Source organism: Procambarus clarkii, chromosome 33 (genome assembly GCF_040958095.1).
Source record: "Procambarus clarkii isolate CNS0578487 chromosome 33, FALCON_Pclarkii_2.0, whole genome shotgun sequence".
NCBI lineage: Eukaryota > Metazoa > Arthropoda > Malacostraca > Decapoda > Cambaridae > Procambarus > Procambarus clarkii.
In genome coordinates, this window is record NC_091182.1 from 29,598,291 (window position 1) to 29,611,919 (window position 13,629).

Genomic DNA, 13,629 nt, shown 5'->3' on the forward strand with positions numbered 1-13,629 from the left:
CCCCCCCCCCCTTCCCCCTACAGGTCCGTGTTTACAGGTAGTGTAAAGTCAAAATATCTGCCAAAAGAAACGAATTAAGGAAAAAATACTCAATAGAGCACATTTTTTACCACGCCTGCCGCCCATGTGGGTGTCAGGTGTGTGGAGGGGTGTCAGGTGTGTGGGGGGGGGGGGTGTCAGGTGGGTGGGGGTGTGGAGGGGTGTCAGGTGGGTGGGGGAGTGTGGAGGAGTGTCAGAGGTGTGGGGGGGGGGGTGGAGTATGGGGGTTATTAAGGCATCATGCATTGGCTGGTTAGGTCTTACGGGGCTATTCATGCTCGTGCCACCTCTTGGGTGGCTTAATCTTTATCAATCAATCATCAGCTAGTTAGGTTACGGGCTCACCATAGCCCGTGCTACATAGACACTTCGTTCTGAGTAGCTAAATCTAAAACAACAACAACAACGGCTACTGAGGGAGTTTGTTGTTGTTGACTTCAGTTGCTGTATTTAGTAGCCTCGCTGTTGTATTTTGGGAGTGATGGTGGAGCCGGGGCGGCCGTGTGTACCTGAGGGGGGGGGAGAGAGAGAGAGGGAGGGATAAGATTGTAGCGGAGATGGGTACTAAAGGAGCCGCCCAGCGATCTACTTTTATTTACAAACACCGCTGTTGCTCAAGTGTTTTTTTTTTATATAGCGAAGTGACGTCAATCCAGCTTCGCCTCCTCATTGGTTCCTCCGGGAGTAGTGGTGGCCCATGGTCCGGGAGCGGCGGTGGACCATGGTCCGGGAGTTATGGACCGTGGTCCGGGGGTGGTGTAGTACTACACAATAATGCCCACAACAGCTCACAGTTGCAGCAGCCAAAAATATACAGACTTTAACTGTAAGATCTTGACAACTACGTCGCAAGTATTGTGCCTTCTTATATATAGATGGCACGCACGCACGCACTCACGGGGGGCCTGACGGCTGAGTGGATAGCGCTCTGGGTCGTAGTTCTACGAGCCCAAGTTCGATCTCCCGGCAGAGGCAGAAACAAATGGGCAGAGTGAACAAATCCACAAGGGCCGTGACGAGGATTCCAACCTGCGTCCGAGGGCATCCCAGACGCTGCCTTAATCGACTGAGCTACGACATGGAAAGGAATTGCAACTAGAAGTTCTACTGAACTTGCTTGGATCCTGCAGCCTCTCCGAGACACAAACCAGGGTTTTACACAACTCCCCCCTGCACTCGAGCTATGTCAATAGGCCGTTCTCCCTCTTCGCCCTTACTTCATTACACACACAAATCACAATAGCCTGATGCATCAAATAAACAAATTTTGTTCATTTGATGAATCACACTATTGTGATTTATGTGTGAAATGGGCAGAGTTTTCTTTCTGGTGCTTCTGTTCACCTAGCAGTAAATAGGTACCTGGGAGTTAGACAGCTATTACGGGCTGCTTCCTGGGGGTGTGTGCGTGTGTAAGATAAATATATGTAGCAGATATAATAGAGGAAAATAAATTGGTTAGAAAGGCGGGGTACAAGAGCTAAAAGAAATGTATACTTGATCTATCGTTGGATCACTTCGATATATTCATAGATTGAAAGGAAAGTAAATGTTATAGTCTTGAGTTTTGTTTAGAATGAGAGATTTATTGTTGCTGCTTTGTGAAAAAAGTTTTCTTTGTACAAATCCACAAGGGCCGTGACGAGGATTCGAACCTGCGTCCAGGAGCATCCCAGACACTGCCTTAATCGACTGTGTAAATTGATGTGTAAAGTTTTCTTTGTTTTCTTTTATTGTTTTTAAAAGTTTTATTGTTTTCTGAAAACGTTCGAGAGAGAAGTTTTCTATATTTTTGGTTAATGATATTTTCTTTGAGAACGTGAAGGTATTATTGGATGTCCTAGATTATGGGAAGGTGTTGCTTGCGCCAGGCCGGCCTGCAGGTGCTGCAGCCCCTGCAGCTCCTGTCACGCTACTAATACTTGGTGTGCTAGACTTGCAGGAATGTCTTAAGAATGGGTCTTGCTTGTGGCACCTCCACACAAGCCTCGTCCTCTCTTCCGATCGCCTGTCTAGTTGTCCCAGTTGAGGTTTAATACCTGGTTGATACCTGGTTGATGGGGTTCTGGGAGTTCTTCTACTCCCCAAGCCCGGCCCGAGGCCAGGCTCGACTTGTGAGAGTTTAATGCTTATCTTCATTCACTTGGGGCTGAGCGCAGTGTGAACCAGACGAAATGAGTTCGTTAAAGATAAGTATCACTTCAAGTATGAGGAGGGGGTATAGGTAGTCGATCTGTCTTGGTGTTTGGAGTTCGTGATATTCAATGGGAGCCTGATTCATATGTCAGCGAGCAGCGGCGCCCAACAGTCTGCTAGACCAGACCGTCAACCAGGGGGGCTGGTCAGAGACCGGACCTCGGGTATATTGGTCCTCGGAACGATATCAAAGGTCACATCAACGTAAATAGATTAACCAGAGCAAGCAAACACGCTTAGGGAGCTTGTTTGGGTCGGGGTGTTGCTGCCCCGCGACGCAAGGTTGATTTATTGGAGAATAGCAGATGATAAGGTTGATGAGTTGGATGAGTACCGTGAACAGGTCGGACTTATTAACTACAGCAGCCAGCGACAGGTGATTTGGTCGAGGGGTGGCCCCCTCGACCACCACCAGTGGGCTGGGGCCAGGCTCCCTTTCACCCCCCTTTCCCCCCCCCCTTTCCTATTCATCCCATCAACAAAGGCCAAAATCCGAAGTCCATTCCATGCAGCCGCCAACCCCACTGTTTATGAATGAAAAAACGTTTTACACACGACTCACAACTGATGACCTTCGAACACTTCTCCAGCAGTGCCTCGCTGATGACCCTTGTTCCAACAGCCAGTTTGTACATGCTTCACCCCCACACAACATAATTACCCATTATAATTACCCACAGAACCTAAACACACAACCAAACTTAGGCCTAAATATGCACAACATACTAATATATATTGTTTGATATATACTTGAGAAAATTTCTATTTTGAATAGCATGTTAAAAATTGATGAATGCATCTGTGGGGTCGGCCGGAGGATGGAGTGAATATTGCCTGTAGATGGGTTACAGATATCTTACATCTGCCGCCAGTACGGTACATGTTGGGCAGTAAAAGTTAACCAGGTTTACTCGAGCCAAGGCGGTCTGGACCTGGGCGTACCTTGCTGGTTAAATTTATAGAGGTATTTACTGTAGAGAGATTTATATGTATCATTGACTTGGCGGCCGCCCAGGTGGTGTTGTGTCGGCTCCTCCACCACCACTTCCCGCCCCTGTGTGTGTGTGTGTGTGTGTGTGTGTGTGTGTGTGTGTGTGTGTGTACTCAACTAGTTGTGCTTGAAGTGGTTGAGCTCTGGCTGGAACTGGTGGCAACCTTGAGAACATTGGCCCAGTATATATCAATGAGGCCGTCGATATCTTTACGGGCTATTCATGCCTGTGCTTCCCTCTTGGGTGGCTTAATCTTTATCACTCACTGTTATCTTTCCGGTGTATTGACTAGTCCAATCAGGACGGGTCCAAACTGAAGTGTTCTACCGCTGGTCTCTGTCGTCTCCAGAATTCACGTAAATGATAGAGGGTGTTGGCAGGCCATCGAGGAAAGCGGTGCATATTCAAGATGGTAACGAAATCGTGCTTCATATAAGGTTTGTAACCACCTTCTGCTCTCGAGAAGGTTCAAGATGTTAGTCTTTCGGCTGCTTTGCTTGCTAGGTTCAGCACATGACATTTAATGCTCTACATCCTTGAGGTTGAGAGCAGAGGCTCCTTGAGGTTACCTTAAGGTGCTTCCGGTGCTTAGCGTCCCCGCGGCCCGGTCGTCGACCAGGCCTCCTGTCATACTCGGTCTCGGTCAAATTAAGTATGACTCAGTCATACTTAATTTCCAAGATATCAACTTCATCACTAGACACTTGTTCTTGCCTCTCATCTGTATAGCTGTCACAGTTACAATATCATGCCGTGTGAGATATAATCGCCTGTGTTGTCTCGGCTGCAAATGTAACCTGCTATCGTCTATTTCCATAGTAGTTGATATATATTCTCCTCCATATATGAAGGTTAGAGTGCACTCGTCAGCAGATCTGGGCTTGAGGCAGGAGATGTATCTATGTAGTAGATGATTAAATTAGACATTCAAGAACAAAGGACTAAGCACATAAGTGCTGAAATATAAATTAATATTGTTATATATTAGCATATTTGTGCATATTTAGGCACTGGTTAGGTGTTTAGGTTCTGTTGGCGATTATTTGTATTTGTAGTGCGCTGGTGAAGCATTTACAGCGTTGTGGTTCGAACAAAAGGTCGTCAGCGAAGCACTTGTTCCGGAAGTGTTCGGACGTCATCAGTTGTGAGTCGTGTGTAAACCGTTTTTCATTCATAGACAGCGGGGATGGGGGGGTTGGCGGGTGGATGGAATCACTTTTGGCCTTTATGCTGATGGGTTGCCCAAGTAAGTTGTATGTCGTGATCATGTCACCTGTGTCTTCGCTCCTCTAGGGATGCCAGAATTTGTTCCCTGTACCCATGCTCGTAGCTTTACCCTCCTGGTGTCCAGCACTAATCTTCTCGCAATCCTCGGACTGGGTGCGGGTTCCAGGCCGGTACTGCATATTTCAGTGTTCGGTTTACCATGCTGTAGATTGTCTTGAAAGAGTACTCATTCAGATTGTTAAATAACGATTAAATGCTTTCATCCCCCCATACGAAACCCATGTTACCGTGATCGTATATATCTCGCGTGTGTGTGTGTGTGTGTGTGTGTGTATATATATATATATATATATATATATATATATATATATATATATATATATATATATATATATATATATATATATATTAATATTGTGTGCCTTTGACGTTGTTCTTGTTATATCCCGTTACCAAATATTGATTTACCTCTTATGGTGAGTATATCTCTTGGTCTCCCGGCTCCTCCCTGTGCTACTCAAGCAGGTTACTGTGTGTGTGTGTTGACCAGACCACACACTAGAAGGTGAAGGGACGACGACGTTTCGGTCAGTCCTGGACCATTCTCAATTGACTTGAGAATGGTCCCGGACGGACCGAAACGACGTCATCCCTTCACCTTCTAGTGTGTGGTCTGGTCAACATACTTTAGCCACGTTATTGTGACTCTTCGCCTGCGTGTGTGTGTGTGTGTGTGTGTGTGTGTGTGTGTGTGTGTGTGTGTGTGTGTGTGTGTGTGTGTGTGTGTGTGTGTGTGTGTGTGAGAGAGAGAGAGACAGGTCATTAACAACTTTGAAACTTTTCGTGTAAAATATTCGCTCAGTTGTTTTTGTTAATGTTTAGCGTCTCTGGTTGGGATGTGTCCACCATGTTCGTCTTCTCTTTTGTGTTCTTAGAATGTTTAGTGCGTGCGTATATACTCGCCTAATTGTACTTGCAAATGGTTGAGCTTCAGCTGTTTGATCCCGCCTCCCAACTGTCAATCAACTGGTGTATCGGGCTGAGCCTATTGGGCTCTTACAATATCTACATTTGAAGCTGTGTATGAAATCAGCCTCCACCACATCACTTCCTAATGCATTCGATTTGTTGACAACTAACACTGAAAAAGTTCCTTCTAATGTGTATCTGTGGCTTGATACCATCAAACAGGTATTTGGATACTCAGTTTTCACCTGGTTTCTTGGGGCTGGGCTTGGGGAGTAGAACTCCCTGAACCCCCAGGGCGCCTGCCAGCTGGGTAGACAGCGCTTCGGATTCTTAGTCCTGAGGTTCCGGGTTCGATCCCCGATGGAGGCGGAGACAAATGGGCAAAATGTTTCTTTCGCCCTGTTACCTAGCAGTAAAATAGGTACCTGGGAGTTAGACAGCTGCTACGGGCTGCTTCCTAGGGGGTGGAAGCCTGGTTGAAGACCGGGCCGAGGGGACACTAAGCCCCGAAATCATCTCAAGATAACCCATCAAGCAGGAATCCACAGGTACCTGTGTCCCCTTGTGCAAGTGCCACCCCGTGTTAAATAATGTATTTACCCACTGAGTGTCCCTGAGAATTTTGTATGTGCGCATCTGTGTGCGTGCTGTGTGCGCATACGTGAGGGCGCGCATGCGTGAGGGCGCGCATGCGTGCGTGTAGGTTCTGAGAAGAGGCTCTTGGCTGCGTCTTGCGTGTAGGGATATCCGTTGGCTGTTTTTAATCTGTTACAGGCCAGGGTCGAGGAGACCACCTGTCTGGTGTACTATTCTTGCTCCACCACCTGTTGTGTTGTCTGGCGCCACCTGTTGTGTTGTCTGGCGCCACCTGTTGTGTTGTCTGGCGCCACCTGTTGTGTTGCCTGGCGCCACCTGTTGTGTTGTCTGGCGCCACCTGTTGTGTTGTCTGGCGCCACCTGTTGTGTTGTCTGGCGCCACCTGTTGTGTTGCCTGGCGCCACCTGTTGTGTTGCCTGGCGCCACCACCTGTTGTGTTGCCTGGCGCCACCACCTGTTGTGTTGCCTGGCGCCACCTGTTGTGTTGCCTGGCGCCACCACCTGTTGTGTTGCCTGGCGCCACCGGTTGTGTTGTCTGGCGCCACCTGTTGTGTTGTCTGGCGCCACCTGTTGTGTTGTCTGGCGCCACCTGTTGTGTTGCCTGGCGCCACCACCTGTTGTGTTGCCTGGCGCCACCTGTTGTGTTGCCTGGCGCCACCACCTGTTGTGTTGTCTGGCGCCACCTGTTGTGTTGCCTGGCGCCACCTGTTGTGTTGTCTGGCGCCACCTGTTGTGTTGCCTGGCGCCACCTGTTGTGTTGCCTGGCGCCACCTGTTGTGTTGTCTGGCGCCACCTGTTGTGTTGCCTTGCGCCACCTGTTGTGTTGTCTGGCGCCACCTGTTGTGTTGCCTGGCGCCACCACCTGTTGTGTTGCCTGGCGCCACCTGTTGTGCTGCCTGGCGCCACCTGTTGTGTTGCCTGGCGCCACCTGTTGTGTTGCCTGGCGCCACCTGTTGTGTTGCCTGGCGCCACCTGTTGTGTTGCCTGGCGCCACCACCTGTTGTGTTGCCTGGCGCCACCACCTGTTGTGTTGCCTGGCGCCACCACCTGTTGTGTTGCCTGGCGCCACCACCTGTTGTGTTGCCTGGCGCCACCACCTGTTGTGTTGCCTGGCGCCACCACCTGTTGTGTTGCCTGGCGCCACCACCTGTTGTGTTGCCTGGCGCCACCACCTGTTGTGTTGCCTGGCGCCGCCACCTGTTGTGTTGTCTGGCGCCGCCACCTGTTGTGTTGTCTGGCGCCGCCACCTGTTGTGTTGTCTGGCGCCGCCACCTGTTGTGTTGCCTGGCGCCGCCACCTGTTGTGTTGCCTGGCGCCACCTGTTGTGTTGCCTGGCGCCACCTGTTGTGTTGCCTGGCGCCACCTGTTGTGTTGTCTGGCGCCACCTGTTGTGCTGCCTGGCGCCACCTGTTGTGTTGTCTGGCGCCACCTGTTGTGTTGTCTGGCGCCACCTGTTGTGCTGCCTGGCGCCACCTGTTGTGCTGCCTGGCGCCACCTGTTGTGCTGCCTGGCGCCACCTGTTGTGCTGCCTGGCGCCACCTGTTGTGCTGCCTGGCGCCACCTGTTGTGCTGCCTGGCGCCACCTGTTGTGCTGCCTGGCGCCACCTGTTGTGCTACCTGGCGCCACCTGTTGTGTTGTCTGGCGCCACCTGTTGTGTTGTCTGGCGCCACCTGTTGTGCTGCCTGGCGCCACCTGTTGTGCTGCCTGGCGCCACCTGTTGTGCTGCCTGGCGCCACCTGTTGTGTTGCCTGGCGCCACCTGTTGTGTTGCCTGGCGCCACCTGTTGTGTTGCCTGGCGCCACCTGTTGTGTTGCCTGGCGCCACCTGTTGTGCTGCCTGGTGCCACCTGATGGTATTAGGGACTGTTCCGCCAAGTTGGTTTCAAGACTATAAATGTTGTTCAAGATGATTAGGAATGTTCTGGTGATTGGGGGGGGGGGTGACGTGCCTGATGATTGGTCATGGGGGTGGGGTTGAGGGATGGGGGGGGATTAATGGATGGTGATAGAATGAGAATAAGGGTTAAAGCAGGAGAGGGAGAAGTGTTGAAGGTTTATTAAGTGTTGTCCTGGGTATGTGAGGGAGGGGGGGATGGGGGGGGGAGGGATGGGACAAGTGCCCCATTTGGCAGTAGTCCTCGTGTCTCTGGGAAACAATTGGCATCAGTTGCGCCACAAGTCATACAAACACAGTGCCACCCTGCTTTACGCGCTCAGGGTGGCACTGGTGGTGGCACCCTGTGCTGTACACACTGGTGCCGCCTCCAACAGGGTGCCATCACCAACAGGGTGCCGCCACCAACAGGACCCTTCTTAAGCTATAAAACTCCACTGATGTGTTCAGAATCGCCGCCACAGCTTCATAACTTTACATCTATAGAGTTGTACCTCACCACCCATTCCCCTTGCCAAGACTCTACAGCCTCTTGTGGCGTGTGCGCCTCTGTATTTAGCATTTGTTCTTGCAGAATCGAGCTAGGTGTATCGGTAATCGGGAATCGAGCTAGCTAGAATCGGTAAGGTGTGGTTATGATTTTGTGTTCCGTCATATGACCATTTTGGTTTAACTACACCAGCAGCAGCAGCAGCAAGCAACGGCAGGAAACAGCGGCAGGAGCAGCAAGCAACAACAGCAGCCTCAGCGGCAGCAGCAAGCAGCAGCCCGTCCTCATGAGCAGAGACCAAATTCTCGTTAATCACGCCACCAAACCCCCAGTTTACGAGCGATAAACCATTCACGCACCACTCACTAACACACACAATTTCCAACAGAACCGAATCATCTAACCAGACCTACACTAGGTCTATACGCCAAATTCTAATATTCCAGCATAATTGTTTATGCATGAGAATATACCAATTATGAACGCTCTGCGTGCTATTGGCCTGCAAGACTGTACTAATCCACAAGCATATGTACCCCCCATAACAACCCATTGTATCTTGTATGTGAATAAATACGTAAAATGTATGAATACTGTATGTGTTTGGGGGTGGGCCGGAGTGTGGATGAACACAGGCTAAGGGAGTAGTTTCACCAGATTACGTCAGTCATCTGCCCATAGCGCGTATGAAATAATAAACAATCAAAATAAACCATTAAATAAAAACTGGTCGATAGGCTGTAGCCTACTCACCGGACAAACTGATAATTGATCATCTTCAGTATTAAGAAATGATAGTTTGCAGGCTTATCTTTTTTTGCTTTATGTCGCTTCATCAATATATACATGTTGTCGATCTATATAATATTTATATAATATTTAATATAATATCTAGTTTCCACATTATTGCATACGCACTTGAAAAGCTCATTAGCCAGATAAGTGTCAACAGGAGAGAGCTGGCCAGGATATGTTTAGTAATGTTTAGTTTAGTTAGGTTAGTTTGGGGAAGATTAGTCTTGTATTCTATGGAGAGTTTACATATACAACTGCTGCAACTTTGTATAATTGCAAGTAATTGCTGCAACTACAACTCGTGTATGCCATACAGCCTCGTATAAAGCCTTCTAGTCCGCCATGTGACTGTATAGTTTTAACAGTTGATTAACATGTAAATGAACATCATCAAAAGCACCAAATTCCTTATATTGATGACTGGACGTCACACCAGAGACTCGTATTGCTCTTACTGAGGATAATGATGCGTATGGAAGTTTGTTAAACAATCACACGCCTCTCGGCCAAGTACACTAATTAATACTGACAACACCACATTGCCATCAGTTTGTACTATACATATATTTGTATTATATAGCATTGCATACATGCACAACGACATGTACAAGTTCAAGTATGTTTATTGAGACAAGAAAGAAATACATCTCAATGGGATAGTAGCTTAGGCTATGTCTACCCCCTTCCCCCCCAGGACATGTACAAACGCACGGTTCAAAACGTAATATAAAAGTAGAGTACGTATTATTTTTTTGTTTCTCGTCAGATTCCTCCAGATCTATCGATTGTTTATTAATGGTCTATCAACTAATTTGCTATACCGTTTGTTAGCTATTATGCTACGCACAACTCGAGTATTGTCTTGTGACACTGCGCTGGAATTTGGGTACTGTGGCTGTTTACCATGGTCCAACCCACATGCAAACAAAAGCACATGGCCACGTGACGTCCCATGGGCCTGGTTGATGGGGTTCTGGGAGTTGTTCTACTCCCTAAGCCAGGCTTGACTTGTGAGAGTTTGGTCCACCAGGCTGTTGCTTGGAGCGGCCCGCAGGCCCACATACCCACCACAGCCCGGTTGGGCCGGCACTCCTTGGAGGAATAACGCCTCTGGCATTGGACAGTACCTGGGCACGAAAAAGTTTTATAAATTTGAATATTGCGTAACTTACTGTTATCCACAGAAGCTATAGCGGTCACTAATAGTAGTATGGGTCGCAAGGATATCACAATAGCGTGGTATATCAATGGAAATTGTTTTGAGGCAATGGAGTGCATTGAACTCGCGATTTGATGTCCAACCGCCTGCCTTAACCGACTCGGCCACGGTGGTACAAAAGTTGACCTGTTACCTTACCTTGAGGTGCTTCCGGGGCTTAGCGTCCCCGCGGCTCGGTCGTCGACCAGGCCTCCTGTTGGTTGCTACCTAAGAAAGGTCAGTAGTCGGCTTAGGTTTATCAAGGCCCTCCCCCCCCCCTTAAGAATAGGCTTTCTGTCTCTGACAATAGAAATATATATCAATTCATTGAGGCAACAAGTCCCTGGAACAAGCAGCATTAACAGCCAGTCGACCTGCATGTTGTGCTCCTGGCTGTTGGTTCACGTCTCAAAGTTAAAAAAAAAGACTTCTGCATCATGTGTGTGTGTGTGTGTGTAGATTTGTCCTTCTTTGTGGATAGGAAAGTTATACTATTTAATGATTTGGTGAATTTTACAGATGAAGCCTAAAAGAACTGTGCTAATATGACATTAAGGTAGATAGAATTTAAATACTGAGACCTAAGTTCTATATAATGAACAGCGAGTGAGCAATATTTGCTGATTTTTAAATAAAGTAGTTGAGGCGTGGAAGGCTACGGCGAGCACACCCTTGGTCAAGACTAGGGGAGTGCAAGCAAGGAGCAGTGGGTGATGGTGGAGGCGGCCGTGTGGCTGTGGTGGGGCGTGGGCAGACCGCCACGTTACCCATGACGGAGACGCCCATGCCTGTCAGCGGCCAGAGGACGCCCCTGCCCGTCCACCACTCTCAGCCTGTCCCCCGCCGCCATGCTGAAGCAGCACGGGGGGACAGACGCCGCGATGTGCGTCCCAGACGACCGTCCTCGCAAGAAACTTTCCTTCCGTGAACCCGAAGTGGTGACTTCCTCCAGGAATGGTGGACACGCTGCTACACTTCCTCGCAGACACCAGGGTGTGGCCTTACACTCGGTTCTACTCAATCATACGCAGCAGCACCAACATTCACCAAGACAGCAATTTGGCCGCCCTCACAGCATAGCTGGCATCGTGGGCTTGGGTGGCTTCAGTGCCCTAGGTGGAGTCCCAGGTTTAGCTAACGTGACCGGCACTCATTGTGTTACGTCGTCTGGAACTGTGTCTGGTGTAACTGCGATGGTGGGCAACCCAGGTCTCCTTGGTCCCACCTCTGCACCGGGGATTTTGGCTGGGCCCGCAACACCCATATTAACCCCACCCACAAGCCCCACCCACACAGCCTGTAGCCAGCTCGCCACACCCCCGGTACGGGCGTGGCCCAGCAGCCAACCGTCAGCACTCACCAGTAAGACAGAGCCCACTCAGCCCTGCACACCCTCAGGAAAGACTGGTTCATCTCATGCTCCATCACTCAAGATGTCCGCCAGCCAGCAAACTCCCCCGCCCTCCGCAAAGTATGTTACCAGTCCATTGGCTTCCTCCCCTGCAAGATCATCATTCACACAACCGCCCACACATCATAATAGAAGCGGGTCATCTCAGCCACCCTCACCTTCAGGGAAGTCCCTTCCTCCAAGTGGCAGTAAGGGAACGAGTCACGCAAAGCCTACCAAACCTGCTTCTCGAAACAGTTCGTTGAAAAAACAAAGGTCATCACCAATACAGCAAGCAGTGACCTTCCTGACGGAGAGAGGAGTGGTGAACGGTCGCCCACGCAGTTATCACAATGACACAGCCTCTGCAGTTAGCCTTGAAGACATCGACCTGGAGGTAAGTTAGATACAAGTTAAGTCACCACATGGATCAGAGGGCAAGTCAGTGGTTGAGGTCAGAGTAAACAGCACAAAGCAGGAGCCAGGTAAGCATAACACGAGTGCCTACTCGCCAGGAGCAGGTGGCACGGTGCACTAAGACGGTGACAGTTAAAGTCTTGGCAAGCTTCAGTCTTCCTGGGGTAAAGTCGATCTTCGCCAACGCAGGTGCACCCATTACTCATTGGAGGTGGAACAAACGGTTCAAAACTAATTTCACATTTCTTGATCCACAGAGTCAGGCAATGAGGATAGTTAGGACAGTGGGTCAGGCGTTCGAGGTGTGTCACAAGATCTCAGTGAAGGACACTCCACCGTCCCCAGAACCCGCCGAAGACGAAGCCAGTGAACATGGCTCAGACGCCTCCACAGAAAAACTCAAGAAAGGTGAGATTGCTTCTCTTTATACTATGACTTTGATTTTTCTATGTTGGAATATAATTAACAACTAGCTATTCTTAATTTTCTTGCATGTTCAATGCATTCATCGTTGTGCTGAGAGAGTATACGCATGAATAACCTACACTTACACATGTGTACTCTGTTCTTACAGAGTACACATGTATTACTCTTAGTACAGTATTACTCTTAGCCTGTTCTTACAGGGTCGAGCCTTAACTCATGTTTCTCATCATATAAACTTTTTAAACTGTTTATCGTATTATCTTTCCTTTGAGCCCATTTCATTTGCTCATTACTCTTACGCTGAACATCATCTTATCCACATGGCTGATCTGTAATTCCAATTTCCATCTATTCTCTCGTGTTGTACTGTTTCATTCTGGACATATCTTCCTTATAGACCTTACCAGTTCCCAGAGACTCTTATAAGCTATTATTATGTCTCCTCTGTTGTATCTGTTCTCAAGTGTAACTAGATCCTCGACCTCACCGCCGTTGCAAACGTCAGGGATTTGTATAGTTTGGTTTGGTTTACCTAGAAGTTATTTTTTTTTCCACTTGGACGTCATACTCTAAAATTGGCCTCGCACATCTGCCTGCTTCGTAGATTTCTATATGCTATTCTTATGTTTACCACTTTTGCATTTTCTGATGATGGTTTCTCTGTAGTTTGCCTCTGGTGCTCGGCTGGGAGTTAGATTGTTCTTCTGATTCTTCATTACGGATTCAGCGAGTCGGTTCTCATTTCATAAGAAATGGAACTTCTTGCTGCTGCTCTGTTTTCATTACTGTGCATTTGCAAGATGAGGTTTCATTTACATGGTAAAATAATATTTCATACCATATTATTCATTAGAGTGAAGAGTATAGTAGGATATTCAGAATAGTCAGTAAAGAGTAGAGGTGCCATAGTCACAGAAAATACTGTATGGACAACAAAGGTATATGGCTGTTAAATACCCTCTCAGCAAGCATAAAAAATATTGCTAGAACAAAAGTGGAC

At 48.5% G+C, this 13,629-nt stretch overlaps 1 protein-coding gene across 12 annotated transcripts in view; it reads left to right on the plus strand.

Annotated features, from left to right (window-relative positions):
* The window catches only part of LOC123765268 (carboxyl-terminal PDZ ligand of neuronal nitric oxide synthase protein), a 497,901-nt gene that overhangs the window by 413,029 nt on the left and 71,243 nt on the right, over positions 1-13,629 (plus strand). For 6 of the 12 annotated variants that reach the window (XR_011230244.1, XR_006773694.2, XM_069335505.1 and 3 more), the window contains exons 2-3: positions 10,916-12,183; positions 12,461-12,611. Coding sequence is in view for 10 of the 12 variants with exons in the window: in XM_069335505.1 (XP_069191606.1) it covers positions 11,245-12,183; positions 12,461-12,611 (1,090 nt within the window). In the remaining 2 variants the exon portion in view is untranslated. The remainder of the gene's footprint in view (positions 1-10,915; positions 12,184-12,460; positions 12,612-13,629) is intronic. The other 6 variants (XM_069335506.1, XM_069335509.1, XM_045753792.2 and 3 more) reach the window with 1 other exon arrangement.